The 19,057-nt window shown below is 42.9% G+C and overlaps 9 protein-coding genes across 11 annotated transcripts; 4 read left to right on the plus strand and 5 right to left on the minus strand.

Annotated features, from left to right (window-relative positions):
* Positions 1–12: 12 nt before the first annotated feature.
* On the minus strand, positions 13–667 carry LOC111595803 (zinc finger matrin-type protein 5). The gene is made up of 3 exons (XM_023309692.2): positions 464–667; positions 276–410; positions 13–215 (listed from the first exon to the last, which is right to left on the minus strand). The coding sequence occupies exons 1-3, from the start codon at positions 591–593 to the stop codon at positions 79–81; spliced, it is 402 nt and encodes a 133-aa protein (XP_023165460.2). The 5' UTR covers positions 594–667; the 3' UTR covers positions 13–78.
* Positions 668–693: 26 nt separating this feature from the next.
* LOC111595802 (protein cornichon homolog 4) lies at positions 694–1,477 on the plus strand. The gene is made up of 4 exons (XM_023309691.2): positions 694–886; positions 948–1,075; positions 1,132–1,326; positions 1,385–1,477. Exons 1-4 carry the CDS (start codon positions 809–811, stop codon positions 1,455–1,457), a joined length of 474 nt encoding a protein of 157 aa, XP_023165459.2. The 5' UTR covers positions 694–808; the 3' UTR covers positions 1,458–1,477.
* A 267-nt stretch (positions 1,478–1,744) lies between these two features.
* On the minus strand, positions 1,745–3,107 carry LOC111595800. The gene has a single exon (XM_023309690.2). It carries the CDS (start codon positions 2,884–2,886, stop codon positions 1,768–1,770), a length of 1,119 nt encoding a protein of 372 aa, XP_023165458.1. The 5' UTR covers positions 2,887–3,107; the 3' UTR covers positions 1,745–1,767.
* A 91-nt stretch (positions 3,108–3,198) lies between these two features.
* On the plus strand, positions 3,199–5,062 carry LOC111595799 (serine--tRNA ligase, cytoplasmic). The gene has a single exon (XM_023309689.2). The coding sequence runs from the start codon at positions 3,344–3,346 to the stop codon at positions 4,847–4,849; it is 1,506 nt and encodes a 501-aa protein (XP_023165457.2). The 5' UTR covers positions 3,199–3,343; the 3' UTR covers positions 4,850–5,062.
* A 762-nt stretch (positions 5,063–5,824) lies between these two features.
* LOC111595804 (calponin homology domain-containing protein DDB_G0272472) lies at positions 5,825–8,959 on the plus strand. Its single transcript, XM_023309693.2, has 5 exons — positions 5,825–6,229; positions 6,284–7,626; positions 7,683–8,073; positions 8,127–8,647; positions 8,722–8,959. Exons 1-5 carry the CDS (start codon positions 6,008–6,010, stop codon positions 8,870–8,872), a joined length of 2,628 nt encoding a protein of 875 aa, XP_023165461.2. The 5' UTR covers positions 5,825–6,007; the 3' UTR covers positions 8,873–8,959.
* Positions 8,960–9,539: 580 nt separating this feature from the next.
* Positions 9,540–11,199, minus strand: LOC111595829 (palmitoyltransferase ZDHHC23). 2 transcript variants are annotated; one of them, XM_023309737.2, is made up of 4 exons: positions 11,163–11,199; positions 10,853–10,985; positions 9,873–10,769; positions 9,540–9,814 (listed from the first exon to the last, which is right to left on the minus strand). In XM_023309737.2, exons 3-4 carry the CDS (start codon positions 10,724–10,726, stop codon positions 9,631–9,633), a joined length of 1,038 nt encoding a protein of 345 aa, XP_023165505.2. In that variant the 5' UTR covers positions 10,727–10,769; positions 10,853–10,985; positions 11,163–11,199; the 3' UTR covers positions 9,540–9,630. The 2 variants fall into 2 exon arrangements, with proteins under 2 accessions (XP_023165505.2, XP_023165503.2); XM_023309735.2 differs by having other exon boundaries at positions 10,853–11,197.
* A 67-nt stretch (positions 11,200–11,266) lies between these two features.
* LOC111595807 (histidine protein methyltransferase 1 homolog) lies at positions 11,267–12,347 on the minus strand. Its single transcript, XM_023309698.2, has 3 exons — positions 11,987–12,347; positions 11,764–11,930; positions 11,267–11,707 (listed from the first exon to the last, which is right to left on the minus strand). The coding sequence occupies exons 1-3, from the start codon at positions 12,321–12,323 to the stop codon at positions 11,297–11,299; spliced, it is 915 nt and encodes a 304-aa protein (XP_023165466.2). The 5' UTR covers positions 12,324–12,347; the 3' UTR covers positions 11,267–11,296.
* On the plus strand, positions 12,342–15,224 carry LOC111595806 (splicing factor 3B subunit 2). Its single transcript, XM_023309697.2, has 5 exons — positions 12,342–12,697; positions 12,752–13,383; positions 13,442–14,411; positions 14,473–14,717; positions 14,781–15,224. The coding sequence occupies exons 1-5, from the start codon at positions 12,674–12,676 to the stop codon at positions 15,154–15,156; spliced, it is 2,247 nt and encodes a 748-aa protein (XP_023165465.1). The 5' UTR covers positions 12,342–12,673; the 3' UTR covers positions 15,157–15,224.
* A 255-nt stretch (positions 15,225–15,479) lies between these two features.
* LOC111595805 (pre-mRNA-processing factor 40 homolog A) lies at positions 15,480–18,825 on the minus strand. 2 transcript variants are annotated; one of them, XM_023309696.2, is made up of 7 exons: positions 18,160–18,825; positions 17,862–18,094; positions 16,751–17,808; positions 16,324–16,689; positions 16,184–16,264; positions 15,796–16,129; positions 15,480–15,653 (listed from the first exon to the last, which is right to left on the minus strand). In XM_023309696.2, exons 1-6 carry the CDS (start codon positions 18,654–18,656, stop codon positions 15,833–15,835), a joined length of 2,532 nt encoding a protein of 843 aa, XP_023165464.2. In that variant the 5' UTR covers positions 18,657–18,825; the 3' UTR covers positions 15,480–15,653; positions 15,796–15,832. The 2 variants fall into 2 exon arrangements, with proteins under 2 accessions (XP_023165464.2, XP_023165463.2); XM_023309695.2 differs by having other exon boundaries at positions 15,480–16,129.
* Between the last annotated feature and the right edge of the window lie 232 nt (positions 18,826–19,057).

A 19,057-nucleotide genomic window follows, 5' to 3' on the forward strand; every position in this document is an offset into this window, starting at 1 on the left:
ACTTTCCAACAGTGCTTAGAGTAATAGAAAACTGATGTTTTTGTTGTAAACATATTTTAATAGCCTTTTCTGTTTATGCTAGCCCCAATTTAAATTCCAATTGGTTTGATTTAGCTTATCTATGTCAAAAGGTTGCAGCGAGGGTGGCAAATTACATTTTCTTGTTAGCTGGGGATTTTTTTTCTTCTTGGAACGCTTCTTCTTCAGTTGACGCACTACAAATAGTTTGTAAATAAGTTAATAATTGTACATTTTCCTGGAAATTGATGAGGCACCTATTTTCTCGAGCTGTTTCATTTGCTTATCGCTATAATGCCGGAAATTGCAAAGCAGCTGAAATCTACAGTAGCCAGCCAAGAAACGTTTGCACGGCCTTTTCTCACGCTCCACAGCCAATATTTTTTTTGGATCTAAGAAAATTAAATTTTTATGAATTTCTTTTTTATGATAAATTTCTGAGTACCTTCAAAGCGGCGCATGTAGGTTGCTTTGGCAGCTGTGTGTGAAATGCCTGCATTATGCAATTTACGCACATTCAGATCATTTTTCATGAAACAACAACAGTAATCACAATAATAACTTTTTCCACCCATTAAATAAATTATAAGCTTCTTTCATTTGTTTACAATCAGCTGTTATCCGCTGCGTAGCGTTGCCGGTCCGTTAGTACAGTACTATATATATTTATAGTGTTTTCCAACACTAACCAACAGCACTAATTAATAACAGCGAAAATGCAGCAATTTATTTATTTAAACTAGTTTAAAAACCATAAGAATTAAGTGAAAGGCGAATAAATAGTGCAATTATGTTTCTACCCGAAACAGCTGTGTTCTGCATCACATTGCTCACATATGGCGCGATACTTTTGCTATTAATTTACTATGTAAGTGGCAGGTGCGAAAAAGAGATGAAAAAAAAAAATTTAAATATTCCAATTTGGACAGGTGCTAACGCTAGCTGATTTGGAATGCGACTATTTAAATGCACAGGAGTGCTGTCGCCGTCTCAACTTTTGGGTCATACCCAAATTTGGGTGCCAGGCGCTGCTCTGTGCGATGCTTCTCATTTGCGGGTGGGTGGAAAAGGTTTTCGCTTTTCAAATATAAATAACCGATTTAATTTCTTTAGACACTGGGTAATGTTTCTGCTGAACTTGCCCATGGCCGTGTGGTTGTTCTATGAGCTACAGCGACAACGTCGCGATAGCCTGGGCGTCTACGATCCTGTTGATATTCATAGTCGAGGATTACTGAAGGTGCATTTGAGGAATTGCATGATTTATCTGGGCTACTACTTTGTCATGTTCTTCGTGGGGCTTTACTGGTTTGTATATAACATTGTCTACTATCTATGTTTGCTATAAACATTTATCTTCTTGCAGCTTGATTTCTGCGTTGCTCAAAGGCGATCCCATCAAACGTCATGAGGACGATGAAATTATTACCGGCTTCTAAGTCTCTCCAACTCAAAAGACTTCCAGTAAGAAAAATAGACAAAATGTAGACAAAGCTAGTCGCATAATAATAATAGATAGTTATAGATATCGATAGTAGCTCAAGCTGCTTGTTGGTTACCATTTGCGACTTCCATTCAACAGCCAACGAGCAGCCTTCATTTGTTTTATTCAGTCCTATTTATGATCATTTTTTCTTTATTTATTTCATAGCATCTTTAGCCATTTAAGCGTATTCGAATAATATACATCACACACGAATTATATGTACAGAAGACTTTTGTTTACCATCCAATCCATTTTAACGTAAGCTACTGTAGAAAATCGACAACTTCTTCTAACTCCCTTTGTCTCGCTTGCTTCTGTGCCCAGCGCGCCTCCGCTGTTTTCACATTCACCACCCAGCGATCATGAGCGAGCTTTATGCCACACACGCCAGGTTCTATCAGCTGCTTTCGGCCTGTGGATGTGGCTGCTGTATTTCCTCCCCGGCCCATGTATGTTTGTGCATCGGATCGTGGATGTCGCCGTTTGGCAGGGCAAAGTTTGCCTCCTTTTGGAAACGGCGGCTCAGATAAATAATGCTTAAGGCAGCCTTGATGGAACAGGTGGCCACAATAGACACGTTCCACAAAGCCATCCGCATGCTCGTCTAGCACTAGAGACTCCGGGTCCATCTGCAGCACGGTTTTATCACAAATGGGACACAATTCTCGATGGAAATCCCGCGTAGCTTCCAGGCAGAATTTGAGCGTTCGATAGAGGCTGCGCACGGGTTGAAAGCTGGCCAACTGATCCTTGGTAAGGCGCAACGGTGGCTCCACGCACTGGCGAGCTATCTCACGCGACTGCCCGTTGAGATAACGAATCAATACATTCGGGAGATTTGATTGTTGGCCACGCAGCTCCACGGACTGATTGGGATACGAGTCGGGCACCGCGGCTGTTACCCGGTAAACATAATTTCCGCCGCGAGCTATCAATTCCACGCTACTTGTGCGCTGCTTCAACTTTAACTGACTGCTTGTGTTCTGTGGTTGCTCTTCGCTCTTTAAATCTATTCGCAGCTGTTTAATCTCGTCCAGGCAAACGCAGAGTGGATTATCCAATAAATATTGCTGAGCAAAACTCAATACTAACAAAGCCTGCGGCACACCCAAATGCTCCCTAGCATACGCATCTATAAGTCTTGTCAGTTCTGCGTGTAATTTCTCAGAATAAGCCCGGCTCTTCAACTCCACTAAAATCGACGACGTTTTCGGATAATCTTCAGCGGGAAAACGTAAACAAACCGTCAACGTCCGATTTGGTCTGTGTGGCAGCAGGTCGACTCGCACCAGCGTTGAGCTGCAGCTTATTATTTTGCTATCTGCTATTTTCTGTTCGCATTTAGCGCGTATGTCGCACAATTCGCTTTCGATGAAGTCCATGGCGGATGAACAAAGATAAAAATATATATTTTTTTGGTGTTAATTCCAATAAGAAAATTTTAAATAAATGTCAAACCAGGGCTGGTGTGTGAAGAGCTATCAACACCAGCCATTAAATGGCGAATAGACCAATTACAACATGCTAGAGCTACAGTTAACATACACTTTTTAAGTATTATGGAAATTGTAAATTATTAAAATTTCTATTCAATAAAATAAGACAAATTAAAAACAAACACTTTAAACCAGGGCTATTCCGTCAGACAAATAATCAAATTCAATAAAAAATAGAACCAATGCAACACAATAGCAGGCCTGATTTTAACAGCTGTCGATAAAAAGTAACACTTACTTGTTTAGTGGCTCATCACTAAAGCCGCCACGTTTTGGTAAACGAAACGAAACGCAACGCTGACGAAATCTGCAGTGAAAATTGTTTAAATTGAAAGCGTTAAAAATGGTTTTGGATTTGGATCTGTTTCGCAGTGACAAGGGCGGCAATCCCGATGCGGTGCGCGAGAATCAAAAAAAGCGCTTCAAAGATGTTGGCCTCGTCGAAGCTGTCATCGAAAAGGACACCGAATGGCGTCAACGTCGGCATCGAGCCGACAACCTAAATAAGGTGAAGAACGTCTGCAGCAAGGTGATTGGCGAGAAGATGAAGAAGAAGGAGCCCGTGGGCGCCGATGGTGAGGAGGTGCCGGCCTCAGTACGCTCAGACTTAACGCAAATCACAGCCGAAACACTGCAAGAGTTGACTGTGAATCAAATTAAGCAATTGCGCCTGCTCATCGATGATGCTATGACCGAGAATCAAAAAGCACTGGAGGTGGCAGAACAGAGCAGAAATACATCGTTGCGTGAGGTGGGCAATCATTTGCACGAGTCGGTGCCCGTTTCCAATGATGAGGACGAGAATCGTGTGGAGCGCACATTTGGCGATTGTACAAAGCGTGGCAAATATTCGCATGTGGATTTGATTGTTATGATCGATGGCATGAATGCCGAGAAGGGCGCTGTTGTATCAGGTGGGCGTGGCTACTTCCTAACTGGCGCTGCTGTCTTCCTGGAGCAAGCCCTAATACAACATGCCCTGCATTCGCTCTATCAAAAGGATTATATGCCTTTGTACACGCCCTTCTTTATGCGCAAGGAGGTGATGCAAGAGGTCGCCCAGCTCTCGCAATTCGATGAGGAACTGTACAAGGTGGTAGGCAAGGGCAGCGAACGTGCCGAGGAGAGTGGCACAGATGAGAAGTACCTAATAGCCACATCGGAGCAACCTATAGCCGCGTATCATCGTGATGAATGGCTGCCAGAGGCATCGCTGCCCATCAAATATGCTGGCCTGTCCACTTGTTTCCGCCAGGAGGTGGGCTCCCATGGACGCGATACACGTGGTATCTTCCGAGTGCATCAATTCGAAAAGGTGGAACAATTTGTGCTGACCTCGCCACATGACAATAAATCGTGGGAAATGATGGACGAAATGATTGGCAATGCGGAGCAGTTCTGTCAATCTCTGGGTATTCCATATCGCATTGTCAACATTGTTTCGGGTGCACTGAATCATGCTGCTTCCAAGAAGCTTGATTTGGAGGCCTGGTTTGGTGGCAGTGGCGCCTACAGAGAGCTCGTCTCCTGCTCCAATTGCTTGGACTATCAGGCGCGTCGTCTGCTCGTTCGCTATGGCCAAACCAAGAAGATGAATGCAGCTGTTGACTATGTGCACATGTTAAACGCCACAATGTGCGCTGCGACGCGTGTCATTTGCGCCATCCTGGAAACCCATCAGACGGAGACGGGCATCAAGGTGCCAGAGCCATTGAAGAAATACATGCCGTCCAAATTCCAGGACGAGATTCCATTTGTTAAGCCAGCGCCAATTGATTTGGAGCAAGCTGCTGCCGACAAACAAAAGTCCAAGAAGGAGAAGACCAAGAAGGATCCAGCTGCTGCTTAAACGAAAGACTAACTTTTATACTGAATGACAACTCGAAGAAGATCAAGCGGCTGCATAATGGAATGATCCCAATCCTCAATCCACTCGATTCACTCAGCATATATTAAGCTTTCAAAATTGTGTTATTACTTATTATATATTTATAGCATTTATTGCAAAAACGTTTTATACTTAAATCGGGCACAAGTTGCGCTTCACAATGCAAAAGCTATAGATCAATATTGATGTGTCTTTTCTATAAATATATATAAATCAAAATCAATAAGATAAGATAATATTTGTGCGCCTATACATATATAAAGCCGTTATCTTGATTCGTAGGTTTTCATTTTCTAATTAACTTCATATCGTAAACAATTGATTAAAGAGCTTAAAAAGTATTTTTTAAAGTAATTGCTGAAATCCTTGAGCACATGCTTATAGCTTGAGGTTCTTAACCCGAATCGAAGCTTCAGCTATATATAATATTTATGTACTAACACGATTTGGTCTGACATCTGCCTGAGCATAAAGCTAGACAAATCTCAAATGCATTTTCTAATTTTTATCAAGTTACTGAAAATTGTTTTTGAATATAATTTGTAATGCTTTATCAGATATATATATATATATATATATTATATGTTTATGGGTATATGGAATATAAAGGCTAGTGCTCAACTATAATGCCCATTGCTTATTTAATATAAGTATTAATCAATTCAAAAATAAAGCCAGATGCTTATCTTAATAGAAACCCAACTTTTGTATACCTCTTGAAAGTGTTTAAAAGTAGGATATGTTGTTTTAGTGCATGCGTATGTAACAGGCAATAGTAGAAGCTATTTCATTACTTAACTCTTTGCCTTTTCGTAACCTTCTGTACCACTCGATAATCAGCTCCATCTGAAGAAATTTCAAGGGTTTGAGTTTATCCAAACCCATTTGGGGTATTTGCGAGTCGAATACTTCCTTTCAGTTTATTTTCCGTTTATGGAAATCTTTGCTGCATAGCAACCTACGATATTTTCCATGTTATTTACAGTCGCTCAGCCGGCGGCTTTTAGTTGCCTGGACAACGTTTCCTAAATTTGTTTACAATCCTTAGCAATCTTTAGTTTTCCTTTGAGCTGCAAGTGAAAATTTCGTTAAGGCTTAAAGATTCTAGAAATATTCACAATGTTGCTCCAAAAACGACGAGAAAAATTGAACAAGCCCACACGTTGGGATCGCATACGCAAGCGTCAGCTGAATGCCAATGGCTTGGGCCTCAAAACGGAGGCAGTGCGTCGCTTCATCGAGCTGGACTACGTGGATCAAAGGCAAGCCAAGCTGCTCGTCGATGGCCACCCTCAAAATCAGCTGAATCCGAGTGTTATAATGGATATGCGGCATGAGATGGTGAGTCTCAGCACTTGGCCACGATTAATGAGCAATGTGTAATCCTCTCCACAGTTTTCGAAGATTCCGCGTCAGCTGCCGCTGGCCACAGTGGCTTATGGCAGCAATCTGGACACCACCAAGGCGCACAACTTGGAAGTGGAGCAGCGTTATATGAACAATCAGCTGCAGAAGTTTCGACAGCAGCTGGCCAGGCAGCATCCACGCCTGGAGGAGCGCAAGATACGCGTGCGACCCACCAAGCCGGACTTCAAGCTCAATCATGGGCCGCTGATGCAGAGCTTGACGCAGGCAGCTCAGCACATTGATAACTTCTACAAGACTCCTGTGGATGCTTTGAGTCAGGCAGCGCAACTGTGCTCCCTGCGCAAGCAGCTGGCGACGACAGCGTTGTTGCAGCAGCTGGAAGCACAGCCCGAGCCGGAGGCTGAGGCGGATACGGAACAGCAGAATTGGATGCAGGTCAAGTCGACGGAGGTGCAGGCTGAGCTGCGCGAGGAGGTGGACATGCTAGAGTATCGCAAGTTTGTCAAGCAGCTGCAGTTGGACGAGAGCCGGGATCAACTGCTCAAAAGGTGCCGCACGCCCAGTCCTCTCCTGACCACGGAGGAAATGTTTCGGCCAATGCGCGCGGCAGCTGAGCGGCAAAGGCAGCACTTGCAGGAGGTAAGAGCGGAGGAGGACCAGCGGGAGCAACAGCAACCAAGGGAGCAGACGCTGCAGCGCGAGGCATCCACTTGCTCCAATACCAGCGAAGGCATTGATTCTGTCATCTCCGATCTGGCCGAGGAGGCGCTGTACGAGCTGCAGATGGAGGCGGCAGAACAGGACCAACAGCAACTGGATGAGCAGTTGCAGCAAGTAGAAGTGGAAGTGGTAGAAACAACTGTCGACACAACTATCAAGCTCGTCAAGTTCCATCTGCCGACGCCCGAGTCGACGCCGTCGCCCACGACCTCGTCCGTAGAGCAGCTGCAGCCTTTGCTCATCCGCCGCATTGAAATACCGAAAGTTGTGCTCCAGCCCAAGCATGAGGCGGAACAGTCAGAGGAGAATCAGCCGCTGGACAGCTGCTCTGATGCAGCAACTGTTGAGAAGGAAAGGATTATCGGAGAGCTTTTCCATCCACGCAGCGAAATGGAGCTCGACTGCCTGCGCAAATACTTTCTCAAATGGATACACTACACGACCATGGAGAAGATTGAGCGAGAGCCAGGGAAGACGCACGTGAATCGCGCTGCAAAGATCAATGCGTTCCTGGACAAGCTCAGGCAGGAGAAGAGGCGACAGCGTAACAATAGACGAGCCACAACGCCAACTGATCCGGATAAGCTAGCTCAGCGTTCGGTAGAACAGCGCCAGGAGGCCATCAGGATGACCAAGCAGTTTAAGACTAAGTAGGCATGAGTCCCATCCCTTATCCCTTAATCCCTATCTTCCTTTGCTTTGACAGACTCAAGGTGCAGCAAGACATCATTGACTTGCAGCGCGTCAAGCTGGAGCGGCAGGAGCGTCTGATAATGCAACTCAAGCTAAACAAGCTGAGCGAGGAGGCCAAGGCGGCACGTGAGGATCTCAAACAGGAACTAAAGACTGTCATACGCTGCGGCGATCCCAAGGCCAAGGCCAAAGCCAGATGTCTGCAACTAATTGGCAGTCTGCGCGATACCGAGGATGAGGAGTTCGAAAGACTGCAGGGCAAGGCCTTACTGCAGCCACGTTTCCTTCAGCACATGCAGGATCGAGCGCTGGAGCGCAGCGTGCGGCATGAGCAAGCGCGTCAACGCAGAGCACAGGCGGATGCAGAGAGAGAGGCCGCCAAGCTAGCTATAGAGGAAGCAAAGGTAAGTCAGCTGGAACAGGCATAAATAACTATGCTCACCTGCTAAACACACAGCGCCAGGAGGACGAGGAGGCCAAGCGCCTGCGAATGGAGGTGCTGAAGGAGAAACGCCGCCAGGAGAAAATGGCAAAAGTACTGAAGGAGCGCGAGCGCCAACGCTTCCTTGAGAATCAGCGCAAGGCTCTTGAGTTTAGTCGCCGTCTGTTCCTGCGCCTGGGCATGGAGTGCTTCAAGCGCCTAATTCAACGCAAGCGGGACAATCTGGTCAAGTGCGAAGAGTTCTGCCGTCGCCTCTACAAGCGCAACTTCTTTGTGGAATGGCGCAAATGTGCGGAGTTCAGCCTACAGCAGAAGCACATACGTGCTGAAGTATGCTATGAGAAGGCGGTAAAGCGCAGAGCTCTGCAAACATGGCGTCTCTATGCCGTGGAGCAGCGCAACAAGCTCCTGGTAGCCATCGACTGGCATGCTCTGCATTGCACGGATCGTTGGTTCGGACGCTGGCTTAGCTACACTACCAGCTGTCGTTTGATTGAGGACACGAAAATGCAGCAGGCCATCTCACATCATGAATGGTAAGTGGCTGCCAGATGAATCCATAGAATATTATAATTATTTATTTATTATTTTATAATAAACCCTTCGCTAGGCATCTTAAGTGGAAAGTTCTGGACTGTTGGCGACGCTTGCCGCAAATTTTGCGCTTGGAAAAAGAGACGGAGGAGCGACGACAGCGTTGGCGCATGAAGATCTGGGAGCTGCTGCCCGATTACAAACCAAGGGAGAATAGTTTATGGTAGCTTAAACTTTTTTTTGTATTGTAAACAAAAAATGGCTGCCTGCGTACAGTGGTGGCACAACAAGTAGATCTACCGGTAATCAAAATAGATTTGTTTTATTTTTCTATATGCCTATATATATTTATATTTAAGTCTTGTGAAGCTTCGTTTTATAAGGCCTCTCAGCTAAATAAAAAAAATGTCTTAATAGCAATTTTATATTAAAACAAATCTGACTACAGTACTGGACTTAAAATTAGTCCCAATTAGAAAATGGAAAAATTATGTTCTTTTTTTATTAAATTACTTTACTTGATAAATAGAAGCGACAATTTAAAATTGCCAAATCAATTTTTACAGTGCGTTTCTTTTTGTCTTCTAATCCAAAACAAAACATCAATATTTAAAGCATACATTGATAATAATGTGTATCTCAATTAATCTAGTTAGATTTTTAATACAAATTTTTTGAATGACATGCGAAGCTCTATAAACTATTAATACACGATAAATTCTATATTGGGATACTATCCTTCAACTTATATTTTAACATATCCGATATTTTCGTATAGTTGTAAACTAAAACTAAATAGTTTAACGTATTTCTACATAGTTTAAATTGAGCGCTCGATTTTGGGCCTAAATATATATATATATATAAATAAATACATATTAATAACTAATCGGCTCAGACAGCAGCAGTAATACATTGAAATTTTTGCAGCTTAGTATAAATGTTGCATTGGTTTAGTATTTGGTATTTTTTAGTTGATTTTTCATTACTTTAAAATTGCGCGCCAATTGCTCCAAACACGATTCCGATTCCCATTTGGAGTAGAAATACGTTTATACTCATGCAGTGTGGTTCCGCGCCACCATAAATACAATTGACGGAGTAGAACAAAAGTTATATAGCCAGAGATCAGCAAGGCATAGGCCGCCACAACGAACGAGATGCCCAATCTAATTAAAAAGTAAAAGATGGGATTGTTTATATTAAACAATTTAAGCTGCAACTCACTCAAAGTCCTCGAATACCTCGCTGCAGTCATCGGGTAACAGGAGGGGAATGCCCAGCAGTCGCACAACTAAGAATGGATGACAAACAGCAGTCAATGTCAAATTGGCGCCCAGCAGCAGAGCACATTCAGAAAGAACCAAGGCCAGCAAATAGCAGCGATAGTTGCGTTCGCCAATGCAACAGTTGAGCCAAAAGCTGTGATGGGATCGCCGCTTTACACAGCTGCCACAGATGACACAGTGATAGGCACGTCGGGGAGTTACCTTGCGACAAATCTCACAAATGTTCGGCTGAGAGTGTTGCATAAGATTCGCGTCTTCATTCTCATCCTCATCATCTTCAATACCCAGCACAGTGTCTGCCATAAGGGTGACTGCTTCGTGTGCCTGCTGTTCGGCCTGCTCCTCCCCACTAGAGGCTTCCGTGATGCCTGGCAGCTCATCTCGAGGCGTGTTTCCATACTGGGTCGTTACTAGATCGAGCGATGCCAATTTCTGTACACGATAAAGCATATAAAGTGCCCCTATAGATAAGCTAAGTAACAGATAATTCTCCTCTGGCAGCAGTTCCAACAACGGTACGGCAGACTCAAAGATGATGACCATGTAAAAGACAGAAAAGACAATCCAGCTGCGAAAGAAGCTAGTCTTTGTGGCCGTACCCTCAGCAACTTGCAAGCCCCAGCAGGTGAAGCCAATCAACGTTAACATAAGCACAATCGCCGTCTTTGAATTGAGTGCAGCCAAGCAAATCATGAGGGGGATAATTAAAGCTGGAGCCAGAGCAGCGGGCGAGATGCGTTTGGCTCCGCCCCGCCAAGGCAGACGCAATCGATCTTGGAACGCGATCAACATGTTGTCTAAATTGCGCCTCTCAATGGATTTGCAACAGATAAATCTGCAAAGAATATTTAAATACATATCTGTTTTGACTATGCTTAAGGTTAGCTCTAGCCCGAGCTTCTTTCCATTTGCTCATACCTTGTGCATACCAAATCAAAATCCTCGCAATTACAACAACATCCTAGTATATGAAATCGCTTCTTATCATGACCAATATATTCGCAGCAGCAGAGGCTACGTGTTTCCTTTTCTCCCCGCTCAACTTCTTCCGCTGCAGCAAAAAAATTCGACATTCAAGCCGGATCGATTTGCAAATTTGGAATAAAAAAAAGTTTGTTCGACGCGCAGCGTGTGTGAAAAAATAATTTGTTTAAATTAATTAATGGCCAGCGACAGGGTTTGCTTTAAATGTTCAATTGAATATTTCATTTAAACATCAAATCATTACTTTTTATTAACACTTTAACTGCTTTCTACTTACACGCTGAACTTTAGCGATAAAAACATAAGCCCACCCCCCAAGCACAGGGTGATTAGTTCAAATTGCATAAAAATCATCGGCGTATGCGATAGTTGTTTTTTTTATTGAAACTTTAATTCTACTATACCTCGTTTTAGATTTTCGTCACTTTTCCATAAATAGTTGGTTGTAAACACATTCTTACTTTTTACATAATCAATAAACTGCTCTAATCCACCACCAACACCAAAATAATGTGATTTACCGGCTACTAAAACAATTCCATCTTCTTTTAGTCGTTTTCGAAATGTTTCCAAAAGCTTTTCTTGGTTTTCTATGTTGTAAATGGTTTCCGATGTAAGTATTATATCATATTTTTCTACATTTTTTGTAAGTTCAGCGAAATTAGACCAGTCGCCCGCATAGAAATTGCTTTCCGTTTGTAACAGATCCATTTTCTCATCATCGTTTAACGTATCTTCGAAATTCAGCAGCACATTCGGCATCGTTATTTTCTCCAAGACATCCTTGTTCTAAAAAGTTTCACAAATTATTTTAAACGAAAACAATATTTATATTTTTTACTAACATAATCTTGAAAGTCAACTTTTGCACCACACTTCACGGCATATATGCCTAGCAGTCCGGAGCCGCAACCCAAGTCCAAAACTGACTTGTCTTTCCAATCCGCTTTTTCAAAGTGTTTCGACAGATATATTAATAAATCATCGGTACATTCCCAAATTTTGGCTCCACCTGGCAATTAGTGTTATTATTGTATATAAAGAAAATTGATAAATTTTACAACATACCTTCATAAACGCCTGCAATTAAGTCAGAATGACTTTCTTCAGATATCCTTATGTCCTGGCTATCCAAATCACTGTGTTCTTTAATGTCTTCAAGCAGAAAACCCGCAATAAGATGGCGCAATTCGATGTTACCGATAGTTAGTTCTTTTGCGTTCAGTTCGTATATATCCAAACTTTGTAAAAGATCTTTCGTTGGCTTTATTTGCTCGGCTTGATACCAGTCAATCTTCTTGTTTGGCGAATCTGAATTTGAATTCTCAGCAATTTTACGTTTTTTAAAAGGGCTTTCAGTACCCGATGAATCTGACTCGTTCACTTCAAAATTGAACTCGAACATTTTTAACACCCAAGTCACCCTGTTTGTTTTGGTTCACTGTTGTTTAACCGGCAAGCAAGTAAAACTGTGCAAAATATTGTTAACGTGATTATTTTTGAGAATCAATAAATGTATTAGTTATTTTATCTAATAGTAACTATATTTAAACGAAACTCAGCTGTTAAACAGTTAATTTCGGACAGCAATCAGAAACACGCTGCTTTCACCATATTATCGATAACATTTACTAGTGGTGTGTGACGGGAATCGGCAGTGCCACCACAAAAGTCAGTCGATAACGTGAATAGGACATCACCAAAATTTGCATTTTCGCTGGACTTTTTGTTTATTTTATTTAAAATAAAATAAAAATGGCCGATCAAATTCCACCCGATGTAAGTGCGATGTTTACAGTTTAAGTTGCATAAATAAAGGGCTCATTTCTACAGGGCAATCCACCGGCGCCATTGATGTCCATTCGTTTTGAACAGCAACAAACGGTCGACAATGCGGCTGCCAATGGCAGCGGAGCCGGCGACGACGAAGACGCTCAAACGGCTGCTGATGCTAAGAAAGCTGCTGACTTGGTGCTGCCAAAGGCGCTAGAAGATGTGTTGGCATTGAAAGATCAGCGTGTGGCTGAATTTGATGTGGATGTAGACGCAAGAGGGGGCTTCGCTGGAGATGGGGGGTCGCAAGACGGAGACTACGCCGATGTTGGCGATGATAGCGATGACGAAGCCGATAACCAATTGAATGGTAATAGCAACGATAAATCCGGGAAACAAAGTAAGGCGGATAAAAATAAAAAGAAGAAACGCCGCAAGAAGCAAAATAAAAAGTTACGACAAAAATTGGAATTTGAACGACAACAGCAGCTGGCGCGACGCTCTGAGCCAAGAGAGCAAGAGCCTGAGGAGGAACCAAAAGCAGCTGGCAGTGAAGATGAAGAGCAGCCAGTGAAGGAGAAAGATTCCAAGAGAGAGACTCGCAGCAGCAAAAAGAAAAGGGAACGTGAAGAGAAAGAAAAGGTCAAGGAGCGCAAGAAGTCGGAAAACAACGAGGAAGATGTATCTATTGAGTAAGTGCAACCTGCCTTAGAGATTATTTTATAGCTTTAAACACGTCCTACATTTAAGATATGTGCCGGAGAAAATAACCATAGCAGATCTGGCGCCCATGTATCGTCAATTCTATCGTGTTTTTGAGATATTCAAGCTGGAGAATAAACCGAAACCCGTAGAAAAAGATAAAGCGGCCCTGGATGCCGAAGCACTAGCAAAAGCTAAGAAATCGTCGAACAAAATGCATGATGATGATGACGATGATGGTGACGATGACGACGACAATAAGGAGGACAAAGAGAAGCTATCTAAGCGCAAGCTAAAGAAACTCACGCGTCTCAGCGTAGCGGAGTTAAAGCAATTGGTCTCCCGACCAGATGTCGTGGAAATGCACGATGTGACAGCCAGAGATCCAAAATTGCTTGTCCAGTTGAAAGCGTATCGCAATACGGTGCAAGTGCCACGTCATTGGTGCTTCAAGCGTAAATATCTGCAGGGCAAACGTGGTATTGAAAAACCGCCATTTGACCTGCCTGCCTTCATAAAAAAAACGGGCATCATGGAGATGCGTGAATCGCTGCAAGAGCGCGAAGATGCAAAAACTCTGAAAGCTAAGATGAGAGAACGTGTACGTCCCAAAATGGGCAAAATTGACATAGACTATCAAAAACTGCACGATGCCTTCTTCAAATGGCAAACCAAGCCTCGCATGACCATTCACGGAGATCTCTATTATGAGGGCAAGGAGTTTGAGACGCGCCTAAAAGAGAAAAAGCCCGGAGATTTATCTGAAGAGTTGCGCATTGCATTGGGCATGCCCGTTGGACCAAATTCGCACAAAATACCACCTCCATGGTTAATTGCTCAACAACGTTACGGACCACCGCCTTCGTATCCAAATCTAAAGATACCCGGCTTAAATGCGCCCATACCGGAGGGCACCTCGTTTGGCTATCATGCTGGTGGTTGGGGTAAGCCGCCAGTCGATGAGAATGGCAAGCCGCTCTATGGCGACGTATTTGGCATGAATACTCTGGATTTGGATGTGAGTAGGCCAGCTAACTAATATTATATAAAATGTAATATATATTTTTATTCATTCGCAGAATGGTATTGATGAGGCAGATATTGAACGTAATCAATGGGGTGAACTGGAATCTGAATCGGAGGAATCATCCGAAGAGGAAGAGGAGGATGGCGAGGATCTGGGCAATCAGCAAGATGAAACTGGTCTGGTTACACCTGTCGAGGGACTGGTCACGCCCTCTGGTCTGACTAGCGTACCAGCGGGTATGGAAACACCCGAGAATATTGAGCTACGTAAAAAGAAAATCGAAGCTGAGATGGAGGAGTAAGCTATAAATGAAACCACCAACAAACAAGACAAGCTAATATTTAATCCTCTTTCTGCTAGCAATGAAACACCTGTGCTCTATCAAGTGCTGCCAGAGAAGCGCACCGATCGCATTGGCGCTTCTATGATGGGCTCCACACACGTTTATGACATTGGGGGCGGCGGCACTGGTGCGAATAAACAGCCACCTGTGCGCTCCACTACAGATCGCGAAGGCATTGTGGAACTGGCTTTGGATCCCAGTGAACTGGATCTGGACAATGATGCAATGGCTCAGCGTTATGAGCAACAAATGCGCGAACAACAGAATCATCTGCAAAAGGAGGATCTATCAGACATGTTGGCTGAGCATGTGGCTCGACAGAAATCTAAACGCAAGCGGCAGCAAACTGATCCGGCTAAGACCACCAAGAAGTACAAGGAATTCAAGTTTTAGTACAAGTTCTTTGCTAAGATTCAAGAATGTCATTAAAAACAAAATACTAGTAAACATTTTAAAACTGATTTCAACAGCATTTACTATTATTTAACTGTAGGTTAAGAGACAACCATGATTGGAAAAATTTAAAAACAGTACGGTTCAACCAGCGCAGAGAGTTTAGCAATTAGTTTGACATTTTAGAGAAATTCCAAAATTGGCCCATTCTACCTATCGATGCTAGCACAAAAATTGTATCTAAATTCTTTGCACAAGTTTAATAAAAAATAAGGTCACAAACTGTCCTTTGAATAAATGAATAACTCTTTCGATTTGTTGTTCACACAAGGTGCCAATAATATTATTTCTTTTGTTTGATGTCTTATAAAATTATTATATTATTAAAATTTCTTTACAATGAAACTTAGCGCTGATGAAAAAACTTACATTTTTTGTTGCCTGTTGTGTTTGCGATTTGTAGCCAAAAAGTGTTCCAGAGCAAAGCACGTGAGGAGCTGTGCAATAGTAGAAATACGTTATAGCGTGTACAAACTATAGATGTAGCTGTAGCTAAATGAACGTATGTTTTATACAACTTATACAACTAGGCACACACTCCTTGTGTATTTATTTATGGCCATAGCTAACTGTGCTTACTGCTGTTGTTGTGGTCCGTTTATCTATAATATCTTGGTCATTCGTCCAAATGCTCATTGAGCTGTGCCAGCAGCGCTGCACGCTTGGATTCTAGTTCGCCATCGCTCAGCGTAAGTTCCTCGTTTCTAGATGCTGCCGAATCGGATTGAGCTGCAGGACTAAGCGGCGTTGTTGAACGATTATTTTGATGTCGTTGTTGTTTGCTTTCTTTGTCCCTTTTGGTGCGTTTTTCTTTTTTCTTCTTTTTAGCGGGTGAGTGGGAATTTGAATCATTTTGCTGCAGTGCAGCAGCATTGAGAGGCGATTGATTGATCAACTCCGATTCGCAAGAAGACTGAAAAAATAAATGTTAGCAAAAGTTAAAAGCAAATGCATTTCAAATACTTACAGCTCTTGATTTGTTCTTGCGCTTTTTCTTCTTTTTTAACAGCTTTTCACTCTCAATGCTGCCAATTGAACTCAGCGAATTCTAAGTGATAAAAAACAGCTGTTAATTAAATGATTAAAGGTAACTTTTTATCAACTTACTGAGCGTGTTTTGGAGCGTCGTTTCTTAGATTTCTCTAGTTCAACCAATTCATTTTCAATATCAGATCTAGATGTAGACCTCACACGTTTTTTATGCTTTTTGTTCTTTTTGGATTTACGTGAACGTGAATGATGATGACTACAGGCATCTTCGCTCTCTTTGATAAAGTCCTCCCAAATCTTTTCAACACCAATTTCTTTTTCATATAAGGCAAACGCTTCTAAATGCTCGACTAGCTTTTTGGCACTGTCGTAAGGCTCGCCGACCGAGACATTCGCCTCCAACCATTCGTTTTTTATTTCATTTTCTAATTTACGCAAACGTCTCACCTCCTCTTTCATGCGTTCCTTTTCAATGGCCTCGGCCTGCAAATGATATAAAAATATATAAACATATGTTTTTATTTTGATTTCTGTAGAATTTTACTTTTTCTAGCAGCGAATTATAGGTGAGCTTCACATTGCCCGCATCCAGGCTGGCGGAACGTTTGTCTTCGCATACAACTGTGGCAAAATCTTCAAAGGATGTTTTCGCTTGTACAACAAATTGTTTCTCTTTGAGTATTTCACGGATGATCTTCTTTTCGTCGTGGAAGCGAGCCTTCAAATTCTCTACATAGAACTTAAAAAGATCTAAAGGTGTGGATCCACTCTGACCCAACATAGCAGAGAAGCGTATATCGGCCGATATAATTGGATATAGTTCGACCCACAGCGACATTGAGGTGAGTTTGCCCTCTTCATGAAGAGCATCCAGCAATGCGAGAAACGCATCTCGATTTTTGCGCTGTTGTCGTTTTAACCGTTTCTTTTCCCTTTCCCGATCCTCTTCCTCCTCTTTTTCTTGTGTACGTATATGCTCCTCGAATACTATGAGCGCATCCTCTTTGTCCATACCAAGCAGTGTGACATCGTTTTTAAACGCTGCATTATCAAGAAGCATAACCTGCGCTTCCGACCACGTGCTGGCGTACGTAATGGAGGTCATTGATTCCAGCAGTTCGCCAAGTACCTTCATATTCCTCTTCTTTAGGAGCCGTGCTTCCTCTTTTTCCCTCTTAGCCAAATTAAAGATACAATCCTCATAAATATCGCGACGATCCTGTTCGGGCACTGCTGTCCACGTTCGATTGTTGGCAAAGACTTCTTCGCAGCGGAAGTATTTCATTTGCGAATTCATCTTGTCGCTCGACATAAGAAACTGTTCCAAATCCTCTTTCGCTTTTTTAGCACGCAAGCGAGATTCCTCCCGTTCATCTTTAATTTTTTGTGTTTTGTACGCATTGAAGGTCTGTTTGCGTTCATTAAGAGTTTTAAAAGCATTGTATCGAGGATCCTTTGATATGATTTTCACACACTGATCCCAGTTAGCAGTGGAGGGCACATTACGATCGCGCAGCAGCTCCTTGAAGGCCTCAATTGCCTCGCGTTTATCTTTAAAGACGAGAGCATTGTTTTCGCTGCCATTTTTGTCATCTTTCTTATCTAAATATAGATTTATATTAATATTGGTTGATATCTATGCTTTGTTTACTTACTATTCTGCTGAGGCACCTCGATGGATGCTAGCGTGGCAGCCATTGCCTGATCCATGGCTGAAGAACTATTTTCATTACTGCTCGGCGTCAGAGGTGAGTGAATTTCCGGTGTAGGTATTCGCGGTACTGTGGGCAATGCTGCAGGCAACATATTGGCCAATGCCACATGTGGTACCATGCCAGCTAAACTGGACGAGGTCATTGCAGCCACAGCTTTAGCCGCAGCAGCTGCTCTGCAAAGAGATTTACCCAATTCTCGTCAGATTTGGTATATTTATTATATGCAGTAAATACTTACTCTTCCGCCTTAGCTTTGGCCTTCATATCCAAATATTCTGGCGGTGGCTCCCAGCACGTCTCTTTAGTGCTCACATTATGATAGTAAACTTTGTTGGCATCTGACCGATATTCCTTCCATGGACATTGATTGTGCAGCAACTCGGCGGGTGTCATCAGAGCCTCCGGTTTCTCCCACGAACTTTGCTTTGTATTTTGATTATAGTAATACGGGCGTCCATCCGGCGCTTTGTGTTCCGTCCATTCCGTATTCGAAGCAAGGGCACCAAAAGCGGCAGCCAGTTCAGGCGGTGGCGGTGCTCCAAAGCCTGGTGGAGGCAAATTAAATGGTGGCACTGGCACCATGCCCGGCGTATGCGTGTGCGTGTGGGGGTGCGTGTATCCCATGCCACCCATCGCTGCAGCTGCTGCTGCGGCGGCGGCAGCGGCGGCTGCTGCTGGCGGCATCGGCTGCTGCAGAGCTGCATTGCCATTGCCAGCGCTAGGAGGAACATTCATATTTTCACTATTTTGCTATATGATTTAATGGGTTTAACGTTTTGGTACGAGTACCGGTCGTTTTGTTGCGGCAGCCAATTCGATGCTTTTCACACAAATTGCAAATTTTAATAATTCTTTTTACACTCCTTTCGGTTTGTCATTCACAATGTTTGCTGCGTGGTAAATGTGAAAAAGTATCAAGAAGCAGAGCAGGGTTTTTTTTGGTATTTTTTAGGGCAAATAACGCGTTTTTTTTATCGATATTTATATTCACAAAATTATCGAATTTAACCTTTTTGTTGCGTATAGGGTGGGCTAATGAGTACTTCATGTAAATGAAAAAACCGATTCTCCATCTAAATAAACTGTTCATAATTTTCTGGAAAAAAAGATATTTCAAATACTAGCAACTGTTTTAA

The sequence above is a fragment of the Drosophila hydei genome, unplaced genomic scaffold (genome assembly GCF_003285905.1).
Source record: "Drosophila hydei strain 15085-1641.00,03,60 unplaced genomic scaffold, DhydRS2 tig00000172-arrow-pilon, whole genome shotgun sequence".
NCBI classification, from domain to species: domain Eukaryota; kingdom Metazoa; phylum Arthropoda; class Insecta; order Diptera; family Drosophilidae; genus Drosophila; species Drosophila hydei.